This window comes from Bufo bufo, chromosome 9, assembly GCF_905171765.1.
Source record: "Bufo bufo chromosome 9, aBufBuf1.1, whole genome shotgun sequence".
Lineage (NCBI taxonomy): Eukaryota > Metazoa > Chordata > Amphibia > Anura > Bufonidae > Bufo > Bufo bufo.
The window spans coordinates 216548066-216560749 of NC_053397.1; the positions used below are offsets into that span (position 1 = coordinate 216548066).

General features: G+C 44.6%; 1 protein-coding gene across 1 annotated transcript in view; it reads left to right on the forward strand.

Moving 5' to 3' along the window:
• The window catches only part of DNAI4 (dynein axonemal intermediate chain 4), a 35576-nt gene that overhangs the window by 7573 nt on the left and 15319 nt on the right, over positions 1-12684 (forward strand). Inside the window, exons 2-7 of the mRNA XM_040408505.1 lie at positions 2252-2417; positions 4622-4812; positions 6222-6331; positions 6673-6829; positions 6901-7040; positions 7588-7752. Of these exons, the coding sequence (XP_040264439.1) occupies positions 2252-2417; positions 4622-4812; positions 6222-6331; positions 6673-6829; positions 6901-7040; positions 7588-7752 (929 nt within the window). The remainder of the gene's footprint in view (positions 1-2251; positions 2418-4621; positions 4813-6221; positions 6332-6672; positions 6830-6900; positions 7041-7587; positions 7753-12684) is intronic.

The window sequence follows — 12684 nt, forward strand, 5'->3', positions numbered from 1 at the left end:
AGATGTGCTTAGAGATTTACGTTACGGTTATGAATGTTTTTTGTGAGGCCGTTGCCTTGCTGTTCACCAATTAGATAAATCGTCCCTGTAAACCATGTGACCGACACAAGTACACACTAATGTATGTCCAAGGCGTGCCCCCACAAGGATCAACTAGGGCCTATCATATGGATGTTATGCTGTATTATCTTTGCCTCATGCTATATCTCTGGTCTGTTTAATTGCATTATTAATACTGCTTAAACCTGTTTGGGGGATGTGCCTATCCACCCTGGTTTAGCAAAGGTACATTCTTTTTGCCTTATTACTATGATGCAAGGTCACTGATGTAACAACTTTTTGCTACTTTTCAATAAAAAGAAAATTGTCAAGAATATAACTGCTATAATACTGCCTCCTATGTACAAGAATATAACTACTATAATACTGCTCCTATGTACAAGAATATAACTACTATAATACTGCCTCCTATGTACAAGAATAGAACTACTATAATACTGCCTCCTATGTACAAGAATATAACTACTATAATACTGCCTCCTATGTACAAGAATATAACTACTATAATACTGCCTCCTATGTACAAGAATATAACTACTATAATACTGCTCCTATGTACAAGAATATAACTACTATAATACTGCCTCCTATGTACAAGAATATAACTACTATAATACTGCTCCTCTGTACAAGAATATAACTACTATAATACTGTCTCCTATGTACAAGAATATAACTACTATAAAACTGCCTCCTATGTACAAGAATATAACTACTATAATACTGCTCCTATGTACAAGAATATAACTACTATAATACTGCTCCTATGTACAGGAATATAACTACTATAATACTGCTCCTATGTACAAGAATATAACTACTATAATACTGCTCCTATGTACAAGAATATAACTACAATAATACTGCCCCTATGTACAAGAATATAACTACTATAATACTGCTCCTATGTACAAGAATATAACTACTATACTACTGCCCCCTATGTACAAGAATATAACTACTATAATACTGCTCCTATGTACAAGAATATAACTACTATAATACTGCTCTTATGTATGAGAATATAACTACTATAATACTGCCCCTATGTACAAGAATATAACTACTATAATACTGCTCCTATGTACAAGAATATAACTACTATAATACTGCTCCTCTGTACAAGAATATAACTACTATAATACTGCTCCTCTGTACAAGAATATAACTACTATAATACTGCTCCTCTGTACAAGAATATAACTACTATAATACTGCCTCCTATGTACAAGAATATAACTACTATAAAACTGCCTCCTATGTACAAGAATATAACTACTATAATACTGCTCCTATGTACAAGAATATAACTACTATAATACTGCTCCTATGTACAGGAATATAACTACTATAATACTGCTCCTATGTACAAGAATATAACTACTATAATACTGCTCCTATGTACAGGAATATAACTACTATAATACTGCTCCTATGTACAAGAATATAACTACTATAATACTGCCTCCTATGTACAAGAATATAACTACTATAATACTGCTCCTATGTACAGGGATATAACTACTATAATACTGCCTCCTATGTACAAGAATATAACTACTATAATACTGCTCCTATGTACAGGGATATAACTACTATAATACTGCTCCTATGTACAAGAATATAACTACTATAATACTGCCTCCTATGTACAAGAATATAACTACTATAATACTGCCTCCTATGTACAAGAATATAACTACTATAATACTGCCTCCTATGTACAAGAATATAACTACTATAATACTGCCTCCTATGTACAAGAATATAACTACTATAATACTGCTCCTATGTACAAGAATATAACTACTATAATACTGCTCCTATGTACAAGAATATAACTACTATAATACTGCCTCCTATGTACAAGAATATAACTACTATAATACTGCTCCTATGTACAAGAATATAACTACTATAATACTGCTCCTATGTACAGGAATATAACTACTATAATACTGCTCCTATGTACAAGAATATAATTACTATAATACTGTCCTTATGTTGTGCAGCGTTTCACTTTTACACTTTGTGGCTCCTTTGCCCTCATTCAGACATCACATATAATGAGTAGATATAATGCTGTCTTTAGTGTATGGTGCGCTGTGATATCCTGAGCATTTTTTTTCTATGCAGGTCGTTATGTCAGAAATGTACATTTTTTCTCATAGATTCTTCTCGTTCTCCACAGGCCAAAGATGGTGTCTCACGTCAAGAAAATTATTAACTTATCTAGTTTTGTAACGCAAAGCAGAGCAAACCGGAGCATGATGGGAAGCAGAAAGAGCATAAGCCTTCACTTTGACAGCAAGAACATGGATAAAAATTCTGTCTCAAGTGGAAAACAAGTGATTCCGGCAAGTATGATGAAAATAACCGGGCCCTTAAAGGGGTTATCCAGCCCCTATAATGACCCCCCCAATGCCCGGGCCCCTCATATAGGTTATTCTTACCCCGCTCCTCGGCACCTGCGTTGCTCCTGCTCCCCACACGGCCGCTGCTACAACTCTGTAGCATCACCCGCGATGCTAGTGGAGCTCGTCCCTGTCGCAGCCTGCTATTCGCTGCAGTTGCGACGGCGAGCAGGTAAGAAATTAGAAGAAGGCAGCGGTCGCATGGAGCGCGGCCTTCTCTTTAAACAGCTGATCGGGTGTCGGACCCCCACCGATCTGATATTGATGATCTATCCTGAGGGTAGGTCATCAATATAAATAAAGCAGGCAACCCCTTTAAAGGGAACCTGTCACATTGAGCATGGCGTCTGAGCAGCAGGCAGTGTGTTATAGAGCAGGAAGAGTTTCAGTGTAATGTGTAATTTATCCATTTATATCTCTGCTCATCCTGGGCTTTGAAGTCCAGGAGGCGGTCCTATCAGTGATTGACAGCCTTCCTTCTATTGCTGTGCATACAGAGATAGCTGTCAATCACTGATAGGACCGCCTCCTGGACTTCAAAGCCCAGAATGAGCACAGATATAAATGGATAAATTATAAGTTGTACTGAATCTTTTCCTATACAACTGTCTATCATTCTGCTCCGCTCCTTCTGCTCTATAACATGCTGCCTGCAGATTACTTTGTGTTTTTACGGTGACAGGATCCCTTTAAGGATGCAACTCTTTTGGTTCTTAAAGGGAACCTGTCACCTGGATTTTGGGTATAGAGCTGAGGACATGGGTTGCTAGATGGCCGCTAGCACATCCGCAATATCCAGTCCCCATAGCTCTGTGTGCTTTTATTGTGTAAAAAAAAAAAACGATTATATATATATATGTGTAAATGAAGCAAGTAAGAAGCCCAAGGAGCTGTTACTAACGTTTCCAGACCCAAGCCACGCCCACTGTGAAGGAGCCCAGCACTGCCCCGCATCCTCCGAATCTCCTCCTTGCTCCCGACGTCACAAAGCTAGAGCGCCGTAATCTCGCGATGCGCTAGCTAGCGCATGCGCAGTTCGTTCCCTGAGGCTGATGCCAGCACAGGGAAGGAACACTATGCCGACACTACGGATGTGCTAGCTAGCGCATCGCGAGATTACGGCGCTCTAGCTTTGTGACGTCGGGAGCAAGGAGGAGATTCGGAGGATGCGGGGCGGTGCTGGGCTCCTTCACAGTGGGCGTGGCTGGGCTCCGGAAACGTTAGTAGCCTCATTTACATATAAATAAAATCGTTGTTTTTTTTTACACAATAAAAGCACACAGAGCTATGGGGACTGGGTATTGCGGATGTGCTAGCGGCGATCTAGCAGCCCATGTCCTCAGCTCTATACACAAAATCCAGGTGACAGGTTCCCTTTAGAGGGGTTGTCTACCATTATTTTTACATTTCTCCCCCAGCCCGGCAGTACCTGTAAAGAGAACTGCTCCACACAGCCACATTCCAGCTTTCTTGCTCCCAGGCACTTCATGTCTGGTTCCAGTGTTAGCTTCAACATGGACTGTCACGTGTGCCTCTGCATCCAGTGACTGGTCTCAGAGGTGACATGTCCCTTAGAGGCATGGCTCTGCAAAGGCAGTCATTGGATGCAGCAGCACACATGACTCACTCAAAACACAAAAGCTAACAGTCGGGCATTGAAAGTGCAGTGAAGACACAGAGCCATAATGGAGTGGGTTGGTGGGAGCAGGTGAGTATAGATCTCCCCGCAGGGACCACTGGCATGCTCTTTAAGAACCCTTTGGCTTTTATGTCTTTTCCGTTAGGCCAGGATCTGACGGGCTCCTTATCTCTGCTCTCTGACCTCTTGAACACCCATTAAAGGTCTTATCTTACTGAAAGTGTTTATGACCTTTTAGTAATTTAGAGATCAGGGTTATTAGATGACCAGCACCAAGTGAAAGTACCAGTCACACAGCTAGAAAAACAGTAAACCCATTGTGACAGAACAGCTCAATATTTTTAATAGAGGCCAATTGAGAAAATGATTTTTATCCAAAAATGAGTAACATGCAATCATAAAAAAAAATGGCCCCAGAAGGTGTACATAGCCTTTAAGGTTGCAGTGATGTTTATTTATTTTTTATTGTTGCATTCCAAAAGTTACACTTTGTTTCTTGTTCCCTCAGGTTTTTGATGAAGAAGGAAACGATGTAACACCTCGTGCATTGTTTCAAGCAGAACTGGGGGCTGCACCCTCAAAGCAGGCAAAATTATTTACCCCGCCAGATACATCCGCTTTTACTGCATCCGACTTCTTCTCAACCATGTCCCTGCAGCAAACTGGGTTAACGGCCAGCTTCATCGGGCCATTTTCAAGGTGAGTGAAGCAGAGTACATTCAGATCACTATGTCCTTCCTTGTTGTTATAGGTGTAGTCTGTGGACCTGACCGTGATCCAGTGGGGCCACCATTGACACATTTATGCCACATAGCGCTTAATAATCTATTGATAACTTCCGCCCTGGGGAAAAATACCGCAGCTGCACCTCCTCCTCCCCCATCTTTCCTGCCCTCTAATTTCTATTTTACATTGGATGGGTTTTTTGTTACTCAGGGAGAGATGCTGCAGCGGCCTCCCCTCCTTCATGCTTCTACTTACTGGTTTACACTAGATGGATATTTGGTTACTGATGAATAGATATTGAAGCTGCATCCCCAGCTCCATGCTGCATTTACTGTTTTATACCAGATGGATAAATGCAGCAGCCTCTCCCTCCTCCCCCATCTTTCCTGCCCTCTAGAGAGAGAATGCAGCTGCCTCTCCCTCCTCCCCCATCTTTCCTGCCCTCTAGAGAGAGAATGCAGCTGCCTCTCCCTCCTCCCCCATCTTTCCTGCCCTCTAGAGAGAGAATGCAGCTGCCTCTCCCTCCTCCCCCATCTTTCCTGCCCTCTAGAGAGAGAATTCAGCTGCCTCTCCCTCCTCCCCCATCTTTCCTGCCCTCTAGAGAGAGAATGCAGCTGCCTCTCCCTCCTCCCCCATCTTTCCTGCCCTCTAGAGAGAGAATGCAGCTGCCTCTCCCTCCTCCCCCATCTTTCCTGCCCTCTAGAGAGAGAATTCAGCTGCCTCTCCCTCCTCCCCCATCTTTCCTGCCCTCTAGAGAGAGAATTCAGCTGCCTCTCCCTCCTCCATGCTTCTATTTACTGTTTTACACTAGATGGATATTTAGTAACTGATGAGAATATATTGCAGTTGCACCCCTCCTCTATTTTACAATTTACTGTTTTACACCAGAAGGATTTTTGGATTTGAACGGATGGATTTTTTCTTATTGCAGAAGCATTACCCTCCTTTCTGCTTCTGTATACTGTTTTACACCAGATGGATATTTGGTTACCGGTGGAGAAATATTGCAGCTGCATTTCTTCTTCCATGCTTCCACTTACCATTTTACAGTAGATGGATTTTTAGATTTGAATGAATGGATTTTTTTTGTTTGTTATTGCAGCAGCATCCCCCTCATCTTTGCTTCTTTTTTGGCTCTTTTAGGCTAATTTCACGCAAGCAAGTGAAATTAGACCTGTAAGGTCCATGGCCAATCCAACCCTGGTCATATATTTTTATGTACTCATTTTCCTAGAACTCTAGAGGAGCGGTGACTGGCCTGTAAGACTCCTTATGCTTACCGGAAAGGAGAAATAGTATCCCCCAAATCATGTACTACTGACTGATGGGGAAAAAATATAACAATGGGTGTGCTTTTTAAAAAAAAAACTCTTTCTTTTCAGGTCAACCTTTGGAGGAAGCAGTATGTCAAGATCGAGTCAAGAGGCTGAGTCACTTTCAGAAGATATAGAGGAGCCAGGTTTCAAGCGTGACGTTGGGCTCAGTTTACCTGGTAAGACCACATAAAGTTGACCATTACATTCATAGATTGTCTGTCATACAACATTGGGTGTATGGTCTTGGGGGGTTTTCCCAATAGTATGTTTTTCTAAGATCAACAGCTCCAGTGGCTGCTTACCCCTTTCACCTTCATAGACAGGGGTCTTAAACCTTCGGGAAAGGGTACAGCTTTCTAAAGTGTTCATAGATGAACGTTAGCAGAACCTGCCAGTTTCATCTTGATCACTTAACTAATTTATACGGAGGTGTCCTGACCTTCACCCCAATGGCAGAAGTTGGGGTAAAGAAAGATCGAGCATCAATCTCAGATTTATGTAAGTATCTCTTCCACAGATTTCCACTTAAAACAAGATGACGTACCAGAACAACAGAAGGAAGAAGATCTAGATAAACCAGTCCATGTCTACCTGACGGAGACAGACACAGTATGGCTGCTGGACATACCGGCAGCTGTGATCACCAGCGATGACCCACAAGCAGAATTAATCAAGTATGACCGCACACATTGAATCGTAACGACACGTCTATGTGGACTTTAACTTATCTTTATTTCTCATTAAGCTTGCGGAATCAGACCTACTCGGATCTCTGCAAGAACAGAGCCGGAAATGATCGCTACATCGAGAGGATGATGCAGACCATTAACGGGGCACCGAAAAGTAAAGAGGTCCAGTGTGAACGAATTGTCCTGGAAGATGCCGGTACGGTTATACAGTATTAGGGCTGATGCACACGACCGCGCCGTGGTTTGCGGTCCGCAAATTGTAGATCAGCTAAACACGGACAATTTGCAGAACGGAACGGGACGCCCATAATAGAAATGCCTATTCTTCTTCTGCAAAACGGGCAAGAATAGGACATGTTCTATTTTTTTGTGGCCCCACAGAATTAAGCAACGGATCACAAAGTGAAAGGTGTCCTTACATTCAGCTGAGCTAGCCCTCCAAGACATCATGTCTGGTTTAACATAGAATTTCCTGGTGACAGGATCCCTTTAATGAATGTCTTCACGTGTCATGACTGACGGAGCAAATTTCCTTAACATATGACCACCTTGATGAGAGGATGGCCTCTTCCTGACTCACAGTTGGACATCAGATAATGCACTACCCCTTATTATTCCCCACTTCTGATAACGAGTCACCTTTTATCTAAAGTAAAGTCACTTTTTTTTCTGATTGTCACACATGTAAAGATGGACAATGCCAATTCTCAGCGCTGATCAGAATATTCTTTTCATCTGTGTAGGTGTCATGGCTTCAGTTTGGGATCTGTATGACTCCTATAACTCTCCAGAGAGCGCACTGGTGGTAAATCCTGTCGTAGAGACACCCAGCAGATCAGCGAGCGTCGCCAGCAGCAGGTCCAACACCAGCAGAAAGACAACATCAGTGGCCTCAATGGAGAGAGGAGGTATCTGTATGAAACTGCATTATCTGTTCTGAGGGTCTGAGGTTTGGGTAGGTTGACTCTTACGTTAAACAGATCCGGCAGGCTTTTCCGGCAGAGAACAGCCTGCCAAAGTTCACCGACTCCGAGCTAGCTGGATACTTTCACCGCCGGATCTCATTGACTATAATAGGATACAATAGGGGATCTGACTGCTTTCCGGCATAAAGGCCAGTTTTCGGACGGACAAAAAACGGTTTTTATCCAGCTGAAAGCCAGCATTTCACCAGAAAGTGGCCAGATCCCTGCCGGATCCTATTATTGTCAATTGGGTCTGGCAGTTAACGGCAGTATCTGGCTAGGCCAGATCCAGTGAACTCTGGCAGACTGTTCTCTGCCGGAACAGCCTGCCAGATCCGTTTAACGCAATGGTGAACCTAACCTTATGTCTTCTCACAGACAACCTTTTCATTATCAGAGGGTCCAGCTCCCCGTACCTCTAGCAAACAGGTTTTTTTTGACAGGGGAAGATGTGAACAGCTGTGCATTTGTCTTGCAGGGGAAATGTATCATCAAAGGCTATGTACACCTTTGGGGGCAATTTTTATTTATTTTTATATTGAGCTAAAAATAATTTTTTCAATTGGTCTTTATTTGTAACAGCGACTGCTGTGCAACGCTGTTCCCCTGCTTACCGCCACGGTCCCGGGTGCCGTGCTCTTCGGTGATCAGTGGCCAGTGCTTTCCAGTTACCGCTGCAGTCAGGGTGTCACAGGTGAAGTTGCAGATAGCTGGAACTTATAAATAAACGACCGACTGGCTTGATCCCAAACTAAGGAGCATATAGGTGAGCCCTATAAAACCCTAAGACCTCTCCCTGACTGCTAAGCACATGCAAGGGTCTCAATGGTAGACGATTGCATGCCCACGTACCTAAGACTGTGTGACATCTGAAAACCCTATAATAGTGAGGGGACACGACCACCGGCTCACTGCACTTAATACGGACGGAGTCAGGGTCACCTAGAATCAAGCCAACAAGGAAACACAATAAAGGAAAAGACTTATCTGAGCAAACAGCAGCAGCAGCCTCCAGCAGTGAACACTTCATCCAGGAAGTAGTATAAACCGCAAAGTGAGGCAGTATGACAGGGATTATAAAGGAAGACAATTAGTCTAAATAAGTGACACCTGGCAGAAGGAAAGGAGATGACAAAGTGAAACCAAAACAAAGTACGTCATACAAGAGGTAGAGAAGAACGTCTGTCAGACCTTCTCACAGAACTGGCGGTGACACCGGGACACTCTGTTTGTGTGAGTGATGTTTATTCTGAGGGTTCCGCTCCACAGCTTCCATTCAGCCCTGAACACAGCATGAGTTCGGCTGGTTTCATGTGTCACTGCTCTAAGGGCGCTACGCATCACTCCTTGGGCTGGGTTGGGTCAGGTGACCTTGTTGACCAACCCTGGCTCTCCTACACATACTTAAGGGGCTCAGCCCTTTTCCCAGATGCCTGAGTGTCAAGGTCCTAGTCTGTTACTAAAGAGCTTGATAACCACTTGTGTTCCTGACCTATACTTGGTCCATGGACTCCGCTTATCGTCTGATACCTGCCTGCTTGCTTTGTCTCTCCCGTTGCCGACCCGGATTGCCTGACCTGTACCTGTGCCGCCTGCCCTGACCTTCTGCCTGTTTGACTAGGCCTCTGCCTCATCCTTCGGTTCCTGCTTTGTTGCTCCTGGTAATGACCCTGCGTGTCTACCATGCCTGTACTGCTGGTACCTAACTCAGGTATCTTCTGGTTCGCCTGGACCAGCTGCTACTGACTTTGGGACTGCTCTGGATTAACACCTGGCAACTACCCTAACGGCCCAAGTCTATCCTCACCAGGGGAGCACCCAGGAATTTTGTCTAGGGGGTCCGAAAGGCAAAAAATGTGGCACGTGTAGTGCGCTGTGCCAATTCTTTTGCCTGCCCATTTTTCAAAGCCCCCTTTATATTTAAAAATGCAAGGGGGGGGGGGGGGGTATAGTGTGTTTCACTAATTCGTTTATTTGGCCATTCTAAAAGCTCTGTAAGAATAGAACAATGCAGCGTGCCGATTTTTTTTGCCCCGCCCATTATTAAAAGCCCCTCCTACATATAATAGGCCACTCCCAACAAACACTGTACAGCTGAAATTCTATAGTTGAGGCCTGTCTCTACACATCATACAGAGAGGGGAGGGTCTGTCCTGGCTGCACTGCCTGCTTATACAACAAGCTACAGCCAGGAAGCTCCTCCGCTCTCCTCCCTCCCCAGATCCTGCTCAAGGCCTGTGGTTCCCCCCCACCATCTGCCACCCGCCCGTGGCCTGCTGCCCCCCTTTGGCCGTCCTCTCCCAGCTCTGAATCCTCCTTCTGAAAATGGCAGGAGGGGAGCCGGAGCATCTCCTCTCCTACATAGCGCCCCATACCTCTTACGTTCAGTGATGTTACCTTTGTTGTAGACATTCTCTTTCCTCATCTTCTCCATTCAGACCAGACCGCCATGATGATTTTTCAGCCATCTCCCGTCTCTGCAGAGATTGACAAACAGACATTAGTTTCCCACATTTCCATCATCTTCACATCTTCTGAACACCCTTTCCTGCCACCCCCAATACTATACTGCAGAAACAGTCCCCCTGGAAATACTACTACCACACAGATAGTGCCCCAATACTGTGCCCACTGTGCCCCAAATACTATACTGCAGAAACAGTCCCCCTGGAAATACTACTACCACACAGATAAGTGCCCCCCTCAACAATTATTGGCACACAGTGCTCTAAAAAATAACTGCGCCCAGACACTAATAGTATAAAGATAATGTTCCCCAAAAATAATTGTGCTAAGCTGATACTGTGGCAGGGTGCCCCCCAAAGTAACAGTGCTCCCCAAAACCCCACCAATAGAAATAATTCTCTGCCAGAACACACACAGTAGTAATAATGCCCCTATAGTGCCCATACTAGTAATCATGTTCCTCATAGCCCCCCAGTAGTAGTAAAGCTCTGCATAATACCTCCTAGTAGTAATAATTCTCCCTATATTATGACAGTACATGAAATACCCCCGCTTAGTGCCCGCTGTTGAGCTAATGTCCCCATAATGTATGCCAGTATAAAATGCCCCAGTAAATGCCCTCATAGTGCTCCTCTTCCCCTTCCCCATAGTGTCCCCCATAATATGCCAGTAAAAAATGCCCCTTCTAAGTGCCACCATATGCCCCAATAGTGCTCCACTCCCCCATAGTGCCCCCAAATAATGCCCCATAGTGCCTCCCATAATGTGCCAGTAAAAAATGCCCCCTTAGTGTGACCAGATGCCATAATGCCCCCCATAATGTGCCAATAAGAAAAAAGGCCCCTTTAGAGCCCCCACTTCCCCATAGTGCCCCCAAATAATGCCCCTATAGTGCCACCAGATGCCCCATAGTGGCGTTCTCCCCTATAGTGCACCCCATAATTTGTCAATAAAAAAAAGCCCCTTTAGACCCCCCAGATGCCCCCATAGTGCTCCTCTCCCCCATGGTGCCCCCCCCCATAATGTGCCAGTAAAAATTGCCCCTTCGAAGTGCCACCATATGCCCCAATAGTGCTCCACTCCCCCATAGTGCCGCTCTCCCCTATAGTGCTTCCCATAATGTGCAGTAAAAAATGCCCCCAAAGTGCCACCCCCCCAAAAAAAAATTGGGCTGTGAGAATTGTCAGATGCCCCCATAGTGCCAGCTCCCCCCTCTCCAAAAAAAAAAAAGAAAACACTGATACTTACCTCCATCAGCAGCGATGCAGGCCTCTTCCGGCCTGTGTCTTTGCTGTGTGCTGCCCGGCTCAGGCGGCGCGATGATGACGTCATCACGCTGACTGAGCCGGCCTCTGATAGGCTGCAGTCATTAGTGCCTGCGGCCTATCAGAAGAACAGGGGAGGGACACGCCTCTCCCTCCCCTGCCGCAGCACAGGCATCTGTATCGCTGTCCTGAGGACAGCGATACAGATGAATATGGAGATGAGCACTTCCACAATGGAAGTGCTCATCTCCGACTGCCGCAATTATATCCAGGGCCGCGCCGCCTGTGGTGATCGGCGATGGGGCCCTGAAGGATAAAAAAATAAAATACCACTGCTTTTTAGCAATCCCTACTGTGGCTTGTAGAGGAGGTTTCCCGAGTGGTCGACCTCCCTCTATGACGTCTGTTTAAGGGATTTACTGCGGTTGGACTGATCAGATATTTTTTTATATATTTTTTTTAAATTTTTATTTAAAGAAACTTCCAGTGAAACCATCACCAAGTTTCTGTTGCCGGAACTGTCCGCTTATGTATTTTTTTAGTTCCTTCAGTGCTTTATGCCTCATATAAAGTTATTCCAAGAAGCCGCATAGAATATAGCTACAATAACATCACAATATAAAATTTCAATTCCTCTTTTTTGATGCCCTGACAATTCCTGTAAATGGACTCATACCAGCCGGACAAGAGACGCCCATCTATAGATAGTACTGTTTAGTAGGTTATTGCTGCGTCCAAGGCGTCTCATTCAGCCGACCAGTACCCTGCTCTGTAACGATGAGGGGCAACGGGCAAGAACCCTGAAACAGAACCCCCACAATTCCAGAAGGAAGGATCTGCTTGGGATTTCCCCCAAAAGCAGGGTGACCGATCTTAATGACAACCGTATTGATTGTCTCCCAACGGATTCAATGTAAAACTTTTTTGCCAAGTTTAAAAGTTAAATCACAGAATAGAGTGGCCTAAGTGGGAGGAAATGCTCAAACCCCAAACACTGTGGCGTATTTATAACCGGGGGGGGGAGCAGATCCTCCGCATGTGATCCGTTGCTAACGGCAATCCCCAGCAAAAATGCATACAATGGAGGATTCCGGCAGCGGACCACATGTACCACAAAAACATCCTACACAAGATGGAATAATGT